This window comes from Odocoileus virginianus, chromosome 9 (assembly GCF_023699985.2).
Source record: "Odocoileus virginianus isolate 20LAN1187 ecotype Illinois chromosome 9, Ovbor_1.2, whole genome shotgun sequence".
NCBI lineage: Eukaryota > Metazoa > Chordata > Mammalia > Artiodactyla > Cervidae > Odocoileus > Odocoileus virginianus.
The window spans coordinates 6,479,991-6,501,410 of NC_069682.1; the positions used below are offsets into that span (position 1 = coordinate 6,479,991).

General features: G+C 43.7%; 1 protein-coding gene across 4 annotated transcripts in view; it reads right to left on the reverse strand.

Moving 5' to 3' along the window:
• The window catches only part of SEL1L2 (SEL1L2 adaptor subunit of SYVN1 ubiquitin ligase), a 116,669-nt gene that overhangs the window by 6,878 nt on the left and 88,371 nt on the right, over positions 1-21,420 (reverse strand). For 2 of the 4 annotated variants that reach the window (XM_020908784.2, XM_020908783.2), the window contains 8 exons: positions 18,147-18,215; positions 16,934-17,011; positions 12,306-12,368; positions 11,656-11,743; positions 8,643-8,791; positions 7,355-7,520; positions 7,161-7,235; positions 2,606-2,778 (listed from right to left, as the gene is read on the reverse strand). In XM_020908784.2, the coding sequence (XP_020764443.2) occupies positions 2,606-2,778; positions 7,161-7,235; positions 7,355-7,520; positions 8,643-8,791; positions 11,656-11,743; positions 12,306-12,368; positions 16,934-17,011; positions 18,147-18,215 (861 nt within the window). The remainder of the gene's footprint in view (positions 1-2,605; positions 2,779-7,160; positions 7,236-7,354; positions 7,521-8,642; positions 8,792-11,655; positions 11,744-12,305; positions 12,369-16,933; positions 17,012-18,146; positions 18,216-21,420) is intronic. The other 2 variants (XM_020908785.2, XM_020908786.2) reach the window with 2 other exon arrangements.

A 21,420-nucleotide genomic window follows, 5' to 3' on the forward strand; every position in this document is an offset into this window, starting at 1 on the left:
ATCCTGTCAAAAATGTTAGACTCACCTTTTTCCACTGGTTTGCATGAGGTTTAAGTAACACAAAGGATGGTGAAGAGCCTTGTTAAAGACATGCATAATTACTTGATGACTTGGGTGCTATCAAAGCCTGTTCTCCTAATTGCTTTGCTTTCATTAAACATCCCTGGAACAAGCTTTGGGCTTTTAATTATCCGCATATTTGTTTTAAGAATTAGAAGAAGTGATATCTCGTCATTAATTTGATGGCAAGATAGCAAGATTAATTAAACTTGGCCTCTGGGTACTTGGTTATTATTTTACTAATTACTAAACAAAATAAATTAACAAAGACAAAAGAGCAATGTCTCCTCATTAACTGAATCTAAAATTTCTGTGTCCAGGTCTGAGGTTAAGTGCAGCTTTTTCTTTTTTTTTTTTGGTTAAATGTGGAGACTTTCTGTAGGAAAAAAATGTATGTGTGACTAAGAGACTGATCAAAATGAACTACCCGTGATTTAACAAGAACCCTGACTGAAAGGAACAGAAATGTGACTAGAGAGAAACTTCAAAGTCTTTTCTAGATGGATGAAATGTCTGTCTCGACAACTGCTATTTGACATCGTGAAGAAAGTGCCTAGGAGAGAGCCCAGCAGTAGCTCCGCAGAGGAAAACCGAAGCCCCTGAGGGGGCAGGCCGGCAGTGCAGCTGGCCCACCCTGTGTCCCGACAGAGCGCTCTCCCCGCTGCCGGGCGTCAGGGCTAGAGGACCTCTCCGCGGTGAGGTCGCCACGTCAAGTCCTCCTTGACTCACGGGGGGAGGGAGTGGGGCAGGAGAGCTCATCTGAATCTAACCCACGGGGTGGGGTCACCTTTATCCTCTCTACAGACAATGCTCCTCTCACCAAAGTGATTAGGTTTTACATGGGGAATGAGGAACAAAAGCTTTAGTCCTATTGAAGCCTGATTTAGCAATCCTTCAAATTCTCTTCTGATCTACATAACAGCCATTCCACACACTGTTTCTCGACAAAGCCCTTTCACAAAGGCGTATTCGTTTCATCCTTAAAGCCTGGGGCAGGGCTTGTATCAATGTTCTGCTGTACAGATGTGGATGACAGCTGGAAGGGAGGGAGTGTGGTTTGATAACATCCGAAGAATCAACCAATTTAGCTATTTAGCTATTTGGTCCCGTCCTCTCTGCCCCCATTTTATAAACACAGGAAACTTGCACCTGCTAAGAACAGGGATAACAGACTGCATTTGGATTTGACATTCTTCCCACAACTTAGGGTGCCGGGGAGATGAAGAGTCATCAGGCAAGAGGCAGGTGCAGGGGAGCACAGAAAGGCAAGGGTGTCCCCCACTGGACCGTGGGCGCCTGATCTAGAAGCCCTTGCTGCGGCATGCAAGGCAGCGCTTGTCAGCTAGGCAATTCCCTGCAATACTTCCCAGTCACTAGCACAACTGGAAGGAAGAAGAAAGCACAGAACATGCATTAATGCAGGGCCCACTCTTCCCACCAGAAACGTGGGGTCAGATAGGTCTGGGTTCAAATTCTGGCTCCACCACAAATGAGCCCTGCAAACTTGGTCCTGTGATTTAACCTGCTCTGTGGTTTCCTGATGCAAAAATGGAGGCCAATGATAGGATGCATCTCACTGAGTGGTAATGTGACTTAAATGAGGTGGTACCCACAATACACCAACACCTGGCTATTATTATCATTACTGATATTTAATACACCTTTCTCACCCTGTCAGACCCCGATGCCATCTTCTGCCTTAATTACACTTGCTAAAGGATTTACTCAGTATTCCCTTATAGTTTTAGCCCTCTTCTTAATGAATATGTCTCATCTCCTCAAGTCAATTGTAGCTTTTAAAGGATGGAGATCCATCTTCTGGGGCCTCCTAGAGCTCTCAGCGCTGTGTCATGTACGCAGCGGGTGTTTCAAAAGACATTTCTGGATCAAAGCACCTCACAGTATCCAACTGGGACCTCATTCTCACTTTTTCCTTACTACTGAGAGCTTGAGAATTAGTGGACAATTTTTTTTTAATTTGTATTTTTTTGGAGTACAGTTGATTAACAATGTTGTATTAGTTTCAGGTGATTCATATCACGGATTCATACATGTATCTAATCTTTTCCAAACTCTTTTCCCATTTAGGTTATTACAGAGCCAATGGAAACTAATGGAAAGAGGCCTGGAGGTGGAAGGGAGTAGGGGCAGGGCCCACTAGTGTTGCTGGAAAAAGCATGAATTCACTATGAATCAGATCGGTCAAGACTAGATTCTTGCCTGGAAAATTCCGTGAACAGAGGAGACTGGCAGGCTGCAGTCCATGGGATCACAAAGAATCGGACATGGCTTATCTCACACACACCACACACAGTCCAGATTTCTTCCACTTGTTAGTTATGTCCTAAGGCGTCATGGAGAAAATAAATCCGGTCTTATGGAGCCTGTGTTAGGGCCCATAGTACATGTTGGGCTGTGGGGGGACTCAGCAAATGTGAAGACTTCTTCTCCGCATTGATGACGTCAACGAAATGGAAAACATTTACAAATTTTCATGCCTGTGCGGCCATTGCCACCGGGTTCGGATGATTACCAGCGCCATTACCTTTGTGATACCCAAACCGTGTTCGTACATGTAGCCCAGGTTGAACATGGCTTGTGCACTGTGGTACTTGTCGGCTGCGATGCTGTAGTGTGTGGCTGCTGTGTGATAGTCTTTCTTGGTCCCGAAGCCATAGTAATGGTAATCTCCAGTTTTCACTCTAGCAAATGCATTGCCTGATAGAAATACCAGAAAGAGAAGAACTCAAATGATTCAGGTGAAGTTCCTAGTAACTCGACCTAGTGATAATCTATACAGAAAAGAAAAAAAAAAAAACACACTTAGAATCCCACAATCAGGATTAGATATGATTTATGGATATAACACACAATGCTAGCTGTCTTCATTGTAGGATAATTCCCACAGTATGGCACAACTGTTCTTAAAGAGTAGAACATTATAAAAATGTTTTTTTACATGTACACGCCGCTATATTTTTGTTTGTTTTTGGCCATGCCTCGTCTTCATTGCTGCACATGGGCACTCTCTGGGGGTGGAGAGTGGGGGATTCTCACTGCCACGGCGTCTCAGGGGCTGCGGTGGTTGTGGCACACAGGTTCGGCAGCTGCAGCTCGCAGGCTCTAGAGCACAGGCTCAATAGTTGTGGTGCATGGACTTAGTTGCCCCATAGCATGCGAAATCTTTCTGGACCAGAGAGCGAACTAAGTGTCACCTGCGTTGGCCGGAGGATTCTTATCCACCGTGCCACCAGGGAAGTCCCAGAATATAACATTATTAATTTTACCTTTTAGATTCATTTTCTGAAGGTAGGTCAACTGGATCCCATCCCTCTTTTCTCAGATTTCAATCCTGCAAAAGCTCTGCTCTCCTGCATCACCAGCTTCTCCCCCTTTCTAGTCCCATCAGTCACACAAACACCCTTTGGTATCTTCTGTGAATGACATCAAACCCTTCATCCCATTTCTTCATCCCACGGCATCTCCTTGTCACAACGCCCCATTTCTCAGTTTACTTCACATTCAGCCTTTCCAAAAGCGTGTTCTATACTCACTGTCTCGAAAGCATCTCCTCCCACATACTCTTCAACCCACCCCAGCCTGGCTTCTGCTCCCCCCTCCATGAAACTGGGACTTTCAAGGTGGTCGATAACTTCCATGCAGCCAAAACCCCTGGCTACATCCCTGTCTTCATTGCACTGGGCCGCTAAGCCACACTAGAATCCCTGAGCCTAACTGCCCAAGTCCTTGCTTCTCTAGACTTCCCTCATGTCCCATAGGCCTCTCCTTTACAGACTCTTGCCTGACTTCCTCTACTAACTTCTAAATGTCGAACTGGTAAGGGCTTATCACTGATTTTATTCCTCCAGCTTCTCTCCCTTCTTTTCTCTCCTCTCTTGCCTTCCCCTCCTCTCTCCACCAGTCTGCTCTGATGGTGCACGTCATCTCATCTAGTTACACAGCTCTCTATGTTCACTATTCCCGATTTTGTATTTCCAGTCCTGTCTCTCATAAGCTCCAGATTCTTACAGGGGCCTTCTTGACTTCGCTACCCAGATCTCAAACTTGAGACATCCAGTAGAGATTCTTAACACGCCATTACCCCTTCCTCCAAACAAAATCATCAGTTTCTTTCCTCTCTCAGTGCCAGCACCCCACTTCTCAGGCCATAAATCTAGGAGAATTATCCCCAGTTCTTTCCCCTCACTTTTATTATCAAATCCATCAGCAAGTCCTCTTTCTCTAAAACACACCCATTTTTTGCCCTCTCCTCTACCGTCTAGTCTTATCCTGGAACATTACAACAGCCAAGATGATTTTTTTCAAACGTAAAGTCGAATCATGTTATTCCCTGTGTGAAAACCCTCATGCGCCTTCACTTTACACTTGGAATAAGCATCCAGGTGCCCTGACCTGCAAGCGATGCCTTGTCTGTCTTCTGCCTCGCTGACTATCCTTATCACTTGTCACTTTCTTGGTATGTTCTGGCCTTCTTCATATTCCTTCAACAGACTGAGCTCATCCTTGCCTCAGGATCCCTGCACTAAGATTCCTTAAGCCCCTCTGCCTGGCTTGTTTGGAGTTCCTCATCCTTCTGATCTCACTGCAAATGTCACTTCCTGCCTAGCACCTTCTCTGACCACCTTGTCAGACTACCCTCCAGTAATTATCTGTCCCATCTCTATGCTTTATTTCTTCACGGCACGTATCATTATTATTTTGTTTACTAGTTTATTTTCTCTCTCTCTTTGATGAGAGAAAACTTTGAAGCTCTTGATCACTAATACAGTCCCAGAACTGGAACGGAACCTGATGAATATTTATGGAATGAGTGGATAGACATGGTAGGGAACTTTTTTAGAAAATGCTTTGCCCAGATGTTAAGTATTTTACAATCTTAATTTCCAACAAACATGAAAATATTCATGTAGGAGTAGAAAAAATTCACATGACTTTTTAAGATGTGAGACTTCAGTCTTTTGAAGGCTAATTAGGGATGACCTCTAAGGGGGTCTCTGGGGCCCGTGCTTTCAGTCATTAGGACTATGTTGATTGGAAAGATGAGGGAATGCTTAGCAGGACATCCACTTCAACTGTGGCCAACCCTGATGCACAGTCTAGGCTTACTTGGAAAACCGGAAAGTAACCTTGTGTGATATGGTCCACGTCATTAAGGGCTATAGAACTCCTTCTAAGTTTTTCTCCCCATTTGACCTAATACAAAGCCTAAACAATTTTGAAATTGATTCCTTTGGGTTCTGAAGTTCTTTTAACCTTTTGGAATCCTGCACTAAAATGTAAACCAGCTTTAGCTTTCTATAAGTAGAAGTAACATCATAAAATTCTTAAGCTGCCAAAGATATTAGTTGTTAGGGTTTGCTTCCCAGGTACTTCAAAATGTACAGGTAGCTGGGGGCAAGACCTTATAGAAATGATACCCAGAAGAGGGGCCTGGAGAGGCAAGAGATGCCTTGAGTTCTAAAGAGAAACCTGCTCCATCTCTAATTTTGCCCAAAGCTGCCTTAACCTTTGACCCCAAGATTCTATCTGCACCATAACCAAAAAGAACAGGACTCTGCATTTTCGAGCTTTACAAGCAGTAAGCAGGACCCCGGAGGTCTCTAAGAATGAAAGGCTGTGAACAAGCAGATTCTCCAGAGGATTCGGCTCCACCCTACACAGGGGACTGACTGGGGGCAGGTGGCAATCCTGACAGGCCCCCAGAGGATCAGGGGGAGGGATTTCCCCTCCAGTTCACCATCCTGATGGTTCAGCAGCCTCGTCACACACAGCAGCTCCCGAAGGTAAGCACCACCAGTGACTGACTGGAAGCCTGACGTCTACCACCAGACTTCCTCACCTCGAGGCAGCCACTCAGCGGCTGCATCTTCAGGGACACTCATGCCTGACCTTCTTTGACACATGATTACTTTCAGTGGTCTGACATTTTTATATTGGTGAACTGTTCAATATAAACGTCCTCTTGTTTTCAAGGTCTCTTTCCCTTGGTGAAGCTTCTGCAGCATTTCATGGCTCGGGGTAAACCTGTATTTGCCACAGTTGAGCTGATTTGCCACAGCTGAGAGATTGCTGGTGGTGTTTCCCCACTCCAAACAAGGAACTTCATTGAATTTTAGAAAACATGGGCTTTTCTTTTTTCGGGAATTTCTCACTAAAATCACACGGATGGCTTGCCGCTGTGGTAGCAGGTTGGCTGGATCCGAGAAGACACCAACGGGGACTTTTTCTTCTGCCTCATCAACTGAGAATTGTTTTTTATCCCATTCACTTCTTAGAGAAAAGAGATGATTCGACCTTAGCATGAGGTGACTTTAAGAAATTAATTGGAAGTAAAATTGCTCTCTTACTATAAGACAGTTTCTCACATATCCAAATGCCAGTAGTGACAGCTTTGCAGAAGCTCTCTGCTTCTGGTAATATGATTTTAGGGAAAGAATGGAATGAGACACAGTGATGCAAATGCCACCTGCCACTGCTCCCCCACCACCCTATCTTACCTTCCTCATCACATGTGATCCCTGTAGTGGGGCCTAGGAACTCCAGGAAGTGGGGTGGGGGGGTGGATCTTACTAATTTTTTTTTTCTGATGCTACCATACTAATCGTTATAATAAGGATCTGAAGTTTGTGGCAATCTTCAAAGTGATATTTTAAAAGAAGAATCAAGCAAGTCTTACAGCCATAAGTAATTTTATCTATAAACTCATTGAAAGATAGATAATATTTCTGATAAGTTAAAAAAAAAAAAAAAAAACTCAGCAAATGAGTGACTGAAGCCAGACCAAGAAAACTGATTTCTTGAGTAAAACTGTCATGTTTCAGACAACTGTTTAGGTCCCATGGAGACAGCGCCATAGAAAAATTCCTGCCATGTGCTAAACTGGGGACCTTGAGAATAACAAAAGAAATTTCTGGAAATGACCTCCAACCAAAGACTGACCCTATCATCAGTTTGAAATACCATGTACTAGATATTCTGCACCTTTCTGCCTATGTGTCCAAGAGCTCAGCTGTAGCAAATCAGAGGAATAATAGTGGACATGGGCCAGACAGTGCTTATTTTTATCTAAGTTCAGATACCTTGAATGGCAGCTCGATTCCATAGGAGAAGTGCCATTGGATACATCTTCTCTTTTTCAAGAATTTTAGCCTTTTCTTAAAAAAAAAAAAAAAAAAAGGAGACATTCCATTAGGAAGGCTTAAGATGCCCCTGTAGTAAAGTCAAATATGCATATGTATGATTAGGGAATGCAGAGAATTTTAACTTATCTTACTAGTTTCCAAAATGAATGCTGAATTGCTTTGAGCTACTTCATACCCCATTTCTGCAAGCAGTGCGTACTGAACCAGAGAAGAATCTATATCACCATTCTTATAAGCAAAGTATGCTGTCAGGAAGCTCTCAGCCCAGTGGCCTAGTTCACAGACACCTTTATAAAGCTGTGTTTGGAAAGAAAAATCAAGCAGACCAGTTAGCTAATACATGTCATTCCATGCAAATGATAACTGACATCAGTCTTTAGTTCCTCCTGGCTGGTCAGGCCAGGATTTTTGGTCTGAAGCATGGCTTTTGAAAATTATTCAGGGTGAGGAGTTCATACCTTTCATAGGCACAAAGATTATAAAAGTGTGTATTTTATTTGTCTTGAGCTTAACGTTCCTGGGGCTTATTTTAAATTTGCGTAATAAACTTTTTTGACTTGGAGGCTATTTGGCAGGACAAGAATGTATCAACTTCTGTTTTTTTTTTTAAGGGCCTTACCGGGCACTGCTGCCCTGTGAGGGCAGCTGATGTGGAAAAGAGAAGGAGGGGAAGACAGCGCCTGAGGGTGCAGGTGACAGAACGGTGCGGGAGGTATGCAGCGAGGTATGGGGACGACTGTCAACTGAACAGTGCTTACGTAACCAGGAGGTTGGCCATACATAATTCATCAGGAGGTTGGCAAAGGAGCAAATCTAAAGATAGATTATTAGCTGGCAGCTTTTGAAACGGATTTCAGAGGGGTCAGATTACAACGTGGAGGTATTCATACTGGTGCAGGGGAAGTGTTTAATAAATCAGTGAAGGACATTGAGATCCTAAAAGCATTCTTTTGAAAAGTGCACCACTATCCCAGGTTAAAAGAATTCACTTTCTCAGGTGTCATCCAAATCATCAGAGAACCCTCAGGACCTTGCTTTCTGGGAAGAAGCGGGCTATATTTTCTAGGCTAAATCAAGCCTTTCATTTCCCAGGTTGCAACTCCCAATCCCACTAGAAGTGCCAAGTTGCCCTGGCAATTTGATTGAAGATTGAAACAGAGCTCCCTAACTGAATTCTGAGGAGAGCTCTGAACTTGATGAAAAGCCAAATGCAAGAGAGAGGAAGGATCGCTTCTCTGCCTCCCTTTCCCAGGCTGAGTTACATCACTGCTCTTCCTCTCTGGCAAATGTTAGTATTCACATTGTCAGCTGGAAGAAACAAGATAATATGTATAAAATCAAAGGCACCGCAAGTTAGGGACAGTATCACCTCCTCTGTGTGACAAATGAAAAGTACTTCAGAAACAGCTCTTGATTTACCTCCACAGCGGTTCTGCATGATCGCAACACTCCTGTTCCTGTGGCATACATCTCAGCCAGGTAATAAATGGCTAGGGGCTGCCCACTCTGAGATGCCAAGTAAAAATATTTGAAGGCAAGTTTATAATCCTTCCATACTCCAGAGCCAGCTGAAAAATAAAAATCATTTTGAGCCACCCCTTATTTACATTATCTTTTTACATTATAATCTATACATGTAATGGGGGGAGGGAAGTTGAGTTAGATTAGAAGTAAGAGTGTGGAAATGAATGTTCTCTGCCCACTTAGCAAACTGGAGAAGGACTGTCTAGTCTCATGAAAATGTCTCTTCAATATGGCACATATTGTTAAAGAAGTTAATGGAAAGGAGGCCAAGTTGTAGTCTCTGGGGGCCAGAAGCCCCTCCATGATGTGTGCTGCCATCACTGTCGTCCTTCCACACCAGGGGGCCAGAAGAGCTCCTCCCAGACGTAACCATGGAGTTTGGGGCAGGTGACTCCCAGCTCCAAGGGGCCCAGCTCAGACTCAGCTCATGCCTGGGGCAAGGAGAGGTGTTTGGAGCTGGTGTGGAGAATCAGCTACTCCCAGAAGCTGGGGTTCTTGTCGGGGTTCTCCCATTGCTCCTTTCGTGACTTGGGCACCTTGGGGCACATCCTTTGCAAGAGGAAGGGCTTTCTTTAGGTGGTTCTGACATTGCCTCCCAGCTCTAACATTTGTTAGCCTTCGGAAGCAGTGCCGTGTTGCTGCTGAGAGCAGCGGCTCTGCCGGTAGTTCATTTGGGTTAGAATCCCAGATCCACTGAGTGTGTGATCATGTGACACAAGTCGGGTAAGACTTGTGACCTCAATATGGCTCAGTTTGCTCATCTATAAACTGTGGGATACCCCGCAAGATGTGTTGAGAGGACTAAATGAGTAAAAACATATCAAGACTTAAACATCAGCCATAACTGTTACCTTAATTTTAGTAAACTGTGGGATACCCCGCAAGATGTGTTGAGAGGACTAAATGAGTAAAAACATGTCAAGACTTAAACATCAGCCATAACTGTTACCTTAATTTTAGAAGCTTGAGGAAGCTGATGGATCGTGGGGCTGGGACTTGGAATAAACCAGAAGGACAGGCTATCTCAGGCAACCTTCCAAGATGTACAGAACAGACTCTCCAGCTGGACTATTGTGGAAAATGCCAGCTGACCTCTACGCCAGATCTGGCTTCCTGATGATGCATCTGCTCCTGCCCTTGCTCTACCTCTGATGGGACGGACTGAGACAGAATACTCAAGGTATATTTGGATTTCTTGGTATGTGTCTTGGCCAATCTCTTCCTCAGTCCTTACAAAAGTGATTACAAATCTTCAAGGCTTTCTGAGATCACCTACCTCAATCACTCCACCTCTGTTCTCAGATAATGACCGTACCTCTGAGCTCACCAAAGGAATCCTCTCATTATCTTTCCTCACTTGCCTCTCTCCCTCGATTTACAACTGCACCATTTGTTTCATCATCTCTCCAGTTTTTGAGGACAAGAAATCCCTCCTCTTTATCAAAGCTAGTAAGGCTTCCTGGACCTGATCAGATACTTGTAGATTCGCCACTGGTCAGGTAAGAACAGAAATGCCACTTACATTTTTCCAGAACCTTTTCATCAGTTATCTCATCTCCCCAATGACACATTAACTGCCTCCATTGGCTGACCCTCTTTCATTTTTCTGCAAAAAATTATACTCAAGTCTCTCACCATCTTAAAAACAACTTTCTCTTGATTCTTGGTCTCCCTCATGCTATTATCTCATTTCTCTCCTCCATTTAAAGGCAACTACACTTCCAAGAATATTTGGACCCATCTACCTCTTCACCAGAGACATTACTTTGCCAACAAAGGTCCATCTAGTCAAGGCTATGGTTTTTCCAGTGGTCATGTATGGATGTGAGAGTTGGGCTGTGAAGAAAGCTGAGCACTGAAGAATTGATGCTTTTGAACTGTGGTGTTGGAGAAGACTCTTAGAGTCCCTTGGACTGCAAGGAGATCCAACCAGTCCATCCTAAAGGAAATCAGTCCTGGGTGTTCATTGGAAGGACTGATGTTGAAGCTGAAACTCCAATACTTTGGCCACCTGATGCAAAGAGCTGACTCATTTGAAAAGACCCTGATGTTGGGAAGGATTGAGGGCAGGAGGAGAAGGGGACGACAGAGGATGAGATGGTTGGATAGCATCACCGACTCAATGGACATGAGTGGATAGGCTCCGGGAGCTGGTGTTGGACAGTGAGGCCTGGCGTGCTGCGATTCATGGGGTCGCAAAGAGTCAGGCACAACGGAGCGACTGAGATGAACTGACTGACTGACCTCTTCACCTCGCATGTACTCCTCAGCCCACTATATCTGGCTTCCCTCTCAACCAGTTCGATGACCTCACAAACATCCTCCTTACGGATAAGTTCCGCTTTTTTCAAAAAGTGAGAACCAGGCTTTTCACTGAATTTCAGCGGAGTATCATTCATTTACTCTTTCTTGACACTTCTACCCCTTGTCCTCCTTAAGATAACCTCCTCCCCACCCCATCCCTCTGACTGTGCATTTTCAGTCTTCCTGTGATGACTCTTTCTTTGCCCATATTTTCAATATGGTGCCAAGGATCACCAGGTTTCTTATAGTGGCCTACCACTCCTTTCTCTCACACTCTCTCTCCGTTCCCTTTGGAAGCTCGGCTACTCTTAACCAACACCTTTATGTTGATGCCACCCAAATCTTTCTCTCAAGTTTGACCTTTCTTGTGAGTTTCATACTAGCTCAAACTTGGCTTTTTAAGGTGAACTTTCTGGTTGTACCTCATTGCTCCCTCCCCCAAATAGTGTACTTTTCCTTGTCTTCTTCAAATTCCTCCTCAAATTGTTGCCTGATTTTTCTGTCTAAACCATCCACACCAACCCTTTGATTTGTGTTAAAAAAGGAGCAGACTTAATGATGCATTTGTCATCCTAAGTAAAGCAGCCACATGTATAGTACTTACAGTAGTACATGAAGCCTAACTGAAACTGTGCATTGGGCCATCCCTTCTCTGCAGCTTTCTGAAAGTATTTAAGCGCTTCTGCGTAATTCTGCAAGATAATTACACTTTGTTACTCAAAGGTACATGCATAACTCCATGGTAACAATTGCCTTCCACTTTTTCAAAGAGTGTAGTTAGTGCCCTATGTGATTTAAGCTAATTAAAATTGTATCAGAAGTGTTACACATTTTATTTCATTATTATATTAGATTCTACTAAGAAATAATTATCTCATTATCATTGTAAATTATGTCTTTTCCTACACTGACAATAGGCTTTGTTAGATATTGGGGGAAGGTCACTCAAAAGACAGAAGTTAAACTAAGAAGACAAATTTATCTATACAAAAAAAATCCTCTTGGGTTAGATGATTTCTAAGGTTACTTAGAATCTATGATTCTAAGATATTAATTGGGGTTGTTATTCTTGTCACAAGATTACTCTATGTCTCTAGCAAATATTTCACTGGATTATTTTATTTTGTATTATCAGATATGATACCTTGGCAAACCAGGTAATAGAGACTAATTCCTTTAAATTAATCAATGGTCATGAATTTCACCCTAGTCAATTTCTGGAAACATGAAAGATGATAAAACTATTTAACTTACCACAGGAACTCCTTTCCCATAAAAGTAAAGAAGACCAAGCCCATGAAGACCAATTGCATTGCCCTAGAACGGGTTTAAAAATCGAAGTAAAGTCTTAGAAGAATTCATGATAAGGAAAAGTATTGCAAAATCATTCACAAAATTTGAAACACGCACAATAGGAAGTGAATTAAGGCAGGTTAACAAGGCAGTTGGCATTATTCTGACCCTCTGTACTTTCTCCTTTCATACTTTTATAGCCCCCTTCTGACCAGAAAAGAGGGAAACGACAGTCACATCTTTCCTCCAATCTTCTTTTTCTTACTTTTTTTTAAAATTGGAGAATGATTGCCTTATGACATGAAATCAATTTCTGCCATACAACAGTATGAATCAGTTACAAGTATACAAATACCCCTTCCTCTTGAACCTCTGTCCCAATTTTTCGTTCAGCATTTCTTCAGCGATTGCTTTGTGAGACTCCACAACAGGCATCAGGCACAGGTAGGAGGTGAAAGTCAAAAGATAATGAGGCAAACCAGATAGACCCTGCCATGGCTAAAGACAGCCTGACAGATCCATGGGCTCTGACCTGCTAAGAAGGACCTCTTAATCATGGCAAATGCGGTGAGTCCTATAGTGGAAACAGATGGATGGTGTTGTGGGTACCCCAGAAAAGGGACGCTCAGCTGCCTGCAGGACTGAGCAGAATGAGTTGTTAGAGGTGGTGACATTTGAGCTGGATCTTAAAGGATGTGTAGGAATTTTTCAGAAGGTAGAAGCCTATCTAAACACTTGTTACCTGCTTTGGGCAAAGGAGGTTGATGTAAGTGGCCAAATAACATTTTAGAGACTGTGGATCTCAATCTAGCCATTGTAGATGGTAAAGCACAGTTGGCCTATGTTTTTTTATTCAAATTTTACTGTTTAGTAGGTTTATAGTATTTCCTTAGAAACTTAAGTTCTGATCAAAAACTCTCCAAATTTCTTTTTACTGCCTAAGCATATTCATTTGTAATTATTTTTAATAATTTAACAATTGAAATGTAATTATTGCAGATACAGATAGAGTACTCCTCAGTAAGACAGAAATTGCACATAACTAGAGACGGCACAGTTCAACAACTATTTCAAGATGCTTAACTTTGAACCTATCTATATTCAAAGGGCCAGCTAGTGTAAGAATTCTTGAGGACAATCTATGTGCATTTCAAACAGTTGGTATATGTCTACCGTCCTCTTCTCTCTTCTCCCCTGACTATGTCTACCTGTAGACCCAGAAGTTTGGGGACAGTCTGCCCTTGGGGTAAAGCCTAGTGTGATGCATGTGGTAAAGTATTGAATCTATTTCCTTTTAGCTACCCTCATTTATTTATTTTTTATATTTTTTTATGTAGACCATTTTCAAAGTCTTTACTGTTACTATATTGCTTCTCTTGTTTCATGTTTTGTATTTTGGGCTTGGGGCTTGTGAGATCTTAGCTCTCCAACCAAGGACTGAACTCGCACTCCCTGCATTGCAAGAAGTCTTAACCACTGGACCACCAGGGAAGTCCCTATCTTTATTTAGATGTTGAGAGAAATAAGAGGGAAGGGAAATGAGAGGAAGAAAAAGGGAAGGAGGCAGAAAGAGAAAGGTTAGAATAGTGGAGACAAATTCCTTTCTTTCTTTAAGAGAATCCCTGGGGAACCAGGGGCTCACTGGATGACTCACCAATGGTTTAAGGCCCAGAGTAATGGACATGAGTTTGTGCAAACTCCAGGAGATGGTGAAGGACAGGGAACCCTGGCGTGCTGCAGTCCATGGGGTCACGAGTCACAAAGAGTCAGACACGACTTAGCAACTAAGCAACAGCAAAACCTGTTCAGAACATTCAGATCAAGAGCAGCCGACTCAGATGCCCCCAGAGCCATGCTGGTAGTGTAAGACATGCGTACGCCAGGTTATGGGGGAGAGGTGGAAACCGGGGCGAGCCAAGAGCGCCTGCACGTCTAAAGGCCGCGGCGCCGCCTCTGCTCTGCTGTGGCCCACTGTCCTCACATGGAACAGCCACCTCATGTGCTCAGCCCTTCTCATTTTCCAAGAAAAGCTGGACATCCAGATTTTGATATGAAATTTCCTAATTTTTAAAACTCCTTCCAAGCCGAAAAAAAACATATGCGTAGGCAATCCCTCTCCTTATACACAACTTCCACTTAGGGCGCAGTGCTCTTGCTGAGACGAACTGACACGAACCCAGGGAGCAGATGCTCGTATTAGGGAAATACTCAAGGAACTCCTATGAGGAACTGAGACCACGGCCGCACTCTCGGTGGAGAGACGTGGCCTTCAGACAGGAGGAGGGAAGGCGCAGGGTAGAAGCAGTGAAGTTCTAGCAGGTCTTAGAGTGGACAAGGGCACGTTCAGAAGGGGGAGAGCATGAAGTGTGCCGGGGAGGCGGGGAAGGCTTTGTGGAGGGACAGAGGACTGAGCTCTGCGCGGGGGGCGGGTGTTCAGAATGATTCTAGGAAGGGAGAGGGGATGGCAAAGGTGTGAGGATGGAGCTGGCTGCCGTGTCCACGGTCGTGAGAGAGAAAACCAGAAAAATATGGTCCAGCTTGGGCCCAGCATCACACTGGATGACTGTTCACGTTTCTGTGTAAGATACAAGAAGTCAGAAAATCCATAGCTTCGCATCCTGGTACTGATATGAGTTGGAAACAAATTAAAAAAGCAGCAGTTAAAACAAAACAAAACGAAACATCTGTATGTCTTCTTTGGAGAAATGTCTGTTTAGTTCTTTGGCCCATTTAAAAACCAGTCAAAGAAGATTATGGGGCTTCCTTGGTGGCTCAGTGGTGAAGAATCTGCCTGTGTTCGATCCCTGGTCTGGGAAGATCCCATACGCCACTGGGCAGCTAAAAATGTGCCGCCACTCCTGAAGCCCGTGAGCCCTCGAGCCCGTGCTCCACCGGAAGAGGAGCCGCCGCAATGAGAAGCTGCTCCTGCACCACAACGACAGAGGAGCCTCTGCTCACTGCACCTGAAGAAAAGCCCGGGCAGCGGTGAAGACCCAGCACAGCCAAGAGATGGTCGTCCAAAACTTTAAAAGAGAGCTGCGGACACGTGTGCAGGAGTGGCAGACAGAAGCTCTACACTTTGGTAGTGAGCCCAAGGGAGAAGTCTAATAAACTGTCCCGGAGATGATAAAGGGTTACATGCTCATGTTTACCTGATGCCATTCAGAAGAGCGACCTTAAATACAGTGTTAGATTTCCTCCATAAAGGAGGGTAGCTCAGGCTTAGGACAGATCACAACTGGTTACACAGCCCTGGACAGCTTGGGGGCTGGATTCATTGACACACTCAGCTCCCTGGCGTTTTGCTCCTCTAGCGGACAGATCAGCACTATTTGCTGTTCCGTTACCCCGCCTCTTCTTCAGTCTGCCCTCCTTGTCCTCCTAATCTAATGGTATTCTGGATGACTGTCTTGCTGAGCAACAATTTCATATAAATTACAAGGGAGGGGAGCCGACTACCAGCCTTCTCAGTAATTTGCACCATAATAGCAGCAGTTCCGAGGTGCTAGTCATTTATAAATAGGCTCCTAAAGCAGCGTGTGGGCTTTTAAAAGGCATGAACAGTTGAGAATATTCCCCATTTGAGCACATCTCTACTGCCGGTGTTGCAGTAAGATGGTGTAAGACAACAAAAGGCTTCCTACCCCGCCGGGATAGAAAGTTCATCAAGGCTGCCCTCCAACGTCAGGGTGGTGGGTGCTGCCCTGAGGATGTCTTTTATGCACCAAAGGGCTTTAGGGGAGCCTGCTAAACCTCACCTGACAGACCCAGCCTCACTGAGCTTAGGAACCAAGGCAGGAACCTCCATGGCAGGAGCCACACTCCTCGATTACTGTTTCCTCACAGATCCAATCCCTTCTGCCTTGGATATGCTTTGAAATTCACTCTACCTAATGGGCCCCAGACTTAGAAAGATAATAGCTGGCACACAGCACGTACTATGCACCAGGCACTGCTTCAAGTATTTTTAATATGAGGCACAAAACTATTGACTCATTAAATCCTGAAAACAACAGTATGAGGCAAGTGTTCTTATATTCTCATCTTATAGACAGGGAAATTGAGATGTGGAGAGGTTAAGTAACCTGTCTACAGTCACACAGTCAGCTGAAGGACTGGCCTTCGAACCAGGGATTCTGTCTCCAGAGCTGTGCTCTCAGCCATCTCATCCTGGCTCTTGGACAGTCTTCTGCCTGAGCCAGAGCTTTGAGTAAGGTCAGAGGAGAGAAAACTGGGCATTTCTTGGTTATCTTTTTACTCACTTACCATAGTTATTGAGTTATCCCTTGCTCTGTGCTCATCTTTTTTGTTTCCTGAGCTAGATGGCCTCGTGTACTACATGGTGGAGGGGACGCTGAGCTTCTCTCTGGCCTCCAGCTAGGATGCTATCTTCCATTTTCCAAGAGAGGCGAGATGGGTCTCTGCCTACCCCAGCCTCCTATTTTATTGTCAGTGACACCGTTCTGTACCAGGAGCCTAAACTCCTCCCAGGCCCATTAATCTGGCACGGGGCTTTAGAGTTAACGCTTCAGCCCCAGTCTGCATGTTAATAGAGGCAAATGTGTCTGCAGGATGGGCTGGGTACATACCTTACTAGCGGCCATAGAAAAGTATTTGAAAGCAGTAGCATTATTTTGTGGTGCTGCAGCATTTCCTTCTAAATACATCTACAAAAAAAGAAAAAAACACACACATACAAATAAAAAGATGTAAAAACTAAAGATTTCGAGGGCGATGAAAATGTTTTAGAATGACATCGAGGTGATGATGGCACAACACATTGAATGTAGTAAATGTCGCTGAGGCACACACTTTAAAATGGTTAATTTTATGTTATTTGAATTTCTCCTCATTTTTAATAAAAGGAAAAATTAAGGATACAATCTGGTACACACACTCTAGAGTACCCTCACCTAAGGGTGAGAAAAGAATCCTATTGGTTTTTTTCATGTTCCCTTGCATCTAAATTTACTGTATGTAGTACTTCTGGAAGCCGGGCACTTGTCCCCATGGTTACTGATACAGACTGGCTGTGGGAGCCAAGGGCAGTGCGCAGGGGAGTGAGTGGTCTTGGAAGGAGAGAAGGTGCCTCTCCAAAGGAACCTTCCACAAAGGCTCCTCCCGTCAGCCAGGGAGGGCCTGGTTCTTTGGTCAGTCTGGAACTGGTTCTCATTCCAGGGACAGCGGGAGGAAGCACCGCATTGGGGGGAGGTCTGTCCCAGGGTTTGATGTACAACTAGATCAGATCTCCCGTTATATGCCAGGGGTTCATGGGGAGGGCTCCGTGTTATGCTCTGCCAGGAGCCCTGGGCCACCGGTACTTTCAAAGACTGCTTTGGGGTAAGGAATAGTTAGGGAGTTTGGGACTGACGTGTACACACTGCTATATTTTAAATGGATAACCGACAAGGACAGAAAGTATAGCACTTGGAACTCTGCTCAATGTTATGTGGCAGCCTGGATGGGAGGGAGGTTTGGAGGAGAATGGATATGTGTATATGTATGGCTGAGTCTCTTTGCTGTCCACCTGAAACTATCACAACATTGTTAACAGCTATACTCCAATATAAAATTAAAAGTTAAAAAAAGACTGCTCTTGGTACCCCAGATAAAGACCACTATTGTATGGGACTTCTTCCCAAACTGTCACCTCAAGAATACCTCTGTCAGTTTATAGCTGAAGGCCCTGCCTAGCTGCTTTCACGAAAAAGGTGGGCAGACCTATTACCCTACACTGGTTCAGTTAGCTGGTACTACTAGGTTTTAAGAAATGAAAACTATTGATCAAGATGACACTTGTACCTTTCCTATAAATGCCATAGCGTTTGCGCTCCCAGCTTTTGCTGCCTTTAAGAAGTAGTATAATGCTTTCTGGAGAGAAAAGGAACAGCATTATTGACAGTTATAAACATATCCTATAAAATAGCTTTTGCATTAAATTTTATTTCATTTGACACGCATTAAAAAATATCTGTGAAATGCCTACTTGGTTTAAGGCACTCACTACTCCAAGTGCTATTTCAGTCATGAACCTGAAGAGTGGGAGATGAATATATATTTCTTACATACAGTTTTAGAATGTGAGGGCTTGTTTTTCACATTTGGAAAGGCATCATGGGCATGTTGCTTTGTGGAGGAGAGAGAAATCCCAGCTGTAGAACTAAATACTCCATTATTTTTAAAAAACTACACTTGTATGTTAACAGGATGTACTTAATGTGTAAGTAAGTTTGTGTAACTGGCAGAATTGGATATATAGCATCCTAATGTTTACGATGCAGGAGGAATAAGACCAGACACGCCTGGTTGCCTACTAGGACCAGGTCTCTCTGCAGAGGTGACCTCAGACCAATTCTTTCCAAAGAAATCAAAGGGGGCCAGCAAAACCTTCTGACTCTCTCTGGGTCATAACATTAAATGAAATGCTCAGTCTAAATGCATGGGAGTGGACCTGTCTCTTGCTGCCTCATTCCTCAGGCGTCCTCCTGACCATCCCTAAGTTCTCTTCAGAGACTTCGTGGAGAATTAAAGAAATAAGTCCCAGGAATGAGAAATGAAGACACGCTCCAAAGTGTCTTAGTAGGACACAACTTTCCTCTCTTTAAAAAGCCTTGACTGATTGTAAGGATCTGCAATGGATGGGTGCCGGGAGCTGTTATGCGAGGTCCCGCCCATGATGAGGTCATGAAGAAAATACCAGGCAGGCAAGGCCATCCGGGACCCCATCCAATGCGAGGTCATGAGGAAGAAACCTGACAGGCAAGGCCGTCTAGGATAAGGGACCCTCCAGGTTGGCCTCAGCCTCTACCCCTCCCTGTATCCTCCCCACTTTTTCTGCTGTTGTTCTTGTTTGCTCTGTTGCAGATTCTTGTGTTGCCTGCCGAGAGTTCTCCTGCTCCTCTTTCACTGAATGAGGACCAACTTAAAACCCTAATTAATAAATCTCCTGGACGCTGGTACCCTATGAAGGGGCCAGGGATGAAGGAAACGCTTCAATTCAAACCCTTTTGCTGGCATTCTGGCTTGTTTGATAAATATGTGCTCTCATTGCACAAAATGCTCATGATTGTTCTAAACATCCTAAGCACAGGGCACTAGCAAAAGAAACTATTAAGCGTAGGTCCCTCCGCGGGGTAAGAAAAGCCCCACAAATGTTATAGCCACATATACACCTAATAGGAAATAGTTTAGATAGAGAATTAGCTGGTGACTTCTTGCAGGTAATTAACTTTTGGACTAAGAGCCTGTTTTGTGCCATATCTGCTGTTTTTGCAATCCTTTGCATTTCTGTTCTGTGAAAATGTAATCCTATCTAGCTCCCTTGGAGATGACACCTAATAGAAAGAAAATAGATTAACCACAAAAAAGACAGGGTTGGCTACTGAAGTTGCTTAAAGTTGCACCAGGTGCAAGCCATAAATTGTCAACAGGCCTGAAAGCCAAAAGATATTATACATAGAGATTAACCATAAAAAAGGCCCTAGTAGGCTCAGAGCCCTTTGGGGAGTGAGGAAGCCCTATTAGAGAATACAAAATATTGTTTTAAAAGTGGTTATTAGATCAACGTTTGATTGATGTTAATGTGCTGAGGTTGTGCAGTGGAAACTATTGTTAATATAGTTAAAGATATAGTAAAATAAGAGTTTAGCCCTAGTGTAAAAATAATAAGATAATTGTTAATTTTAACCCGGAGTGCTAAACAGGGGCTGCCTCTCCAGAGTCACAGAGTCTTTGTGTGTTAAACTTTTTAGATAAATTTAGCTGAGAACTTCTGCAAAAAGACTGACTTTTAAGTTAACAAGATTGTATTTCTATTATGTTACAACCTGCTGTATCATGAGACCGCCACTGTTCTGTTTTCTGCTGAGCTCAAGGCCAGAAGATAATGTACAAAAAAATCTATGGGAAAAGACTCTCATAAACAAAAATATTCAGAGCACACCTGGTTTCGTGAAGGACAAGCTGATGTAACGTTAAACTAAGTCTGTGTGCTTATCTGCCCCTTAGAAGTGTACCAACTTAGGGTATAAAGGCTACGGTGAAAAATAAAGCAACTGCCAGACTCTGCCGCATATCCTGGTCTGGTCTCTCTCTCTCTCATTCACCGACGCCGTTCATCCTGAGGGTTCCCCTGGATCCTGCTGGGGCTGGACCCCGGCAGATGGGCAAGAATCTGCCCCTTCCCAAAGAGAAGAGAACGCTTAAGGAAGAAATCTAGGTAGTTCTTTTATATGTAAATTTTCTCTAGAAATATCAGCAACTTATTTGAGAGCTGTACACATTATGTCCACAAGTCGGTCTGCCGTGGACATAAAGTAAACACAAAAGCCACCATCCTGGACCTCATCACGTCATGGATCCATTCATCCACCCCTCCTTCTCCTCTTCACTTATCCTTTCAAGATCTCGACTGATACCTGCCATATGTATGGTAATATGCTAGGTATCACAGGTGATTTATAGATGAGCAAAACCCACTGTGCTTACTTTGCTTCTTAGCAACACTGCTGTGAAAAAGTAGATGTAAATAGCAATGACAATAAGTGAAAGGTAGAATAAAAGGAACACTAAGAAGAATTAGAGGGGTTTAGAATAACAGAAATTGTACCTAGTTCTTTTAAGCATTTTACAAGATTTTTCTTCCTTAATCTTCAAAACGGCACTGTAAAGAAGGTATTACTAATATCTGAGCTATTTAGTGACAGTTGGAGTCAAGAAGCCAATACTGGCATCCTGCCAGCAGCCTAAATCCAATTCCCATGCACTTGGCACTCTGCCTTCATGGTTTAAAGAACGAGGGCTCAAATGATAAAGGTCACACAAAAGATGGAGAGGATTCACCACACACAGGGCATCAGAGGCTGAGGGAACAACATGAGCAAAGAATGGAGATGGGAGTGTCCAAAGTGTGTCCAAGGAATAGTCGTTACTTCAGTATGGCTGAGGTAGAACATTCAAAAGCTGAGATGTGCTAAAATGTGATGGGACAATATTATTAACAGGCTAAGGACTTCTATTTTGTTTGGTTTAAAAATAGAAACCAGTGGAGATTCATGAGCACGAGGGAGTGTTGAAA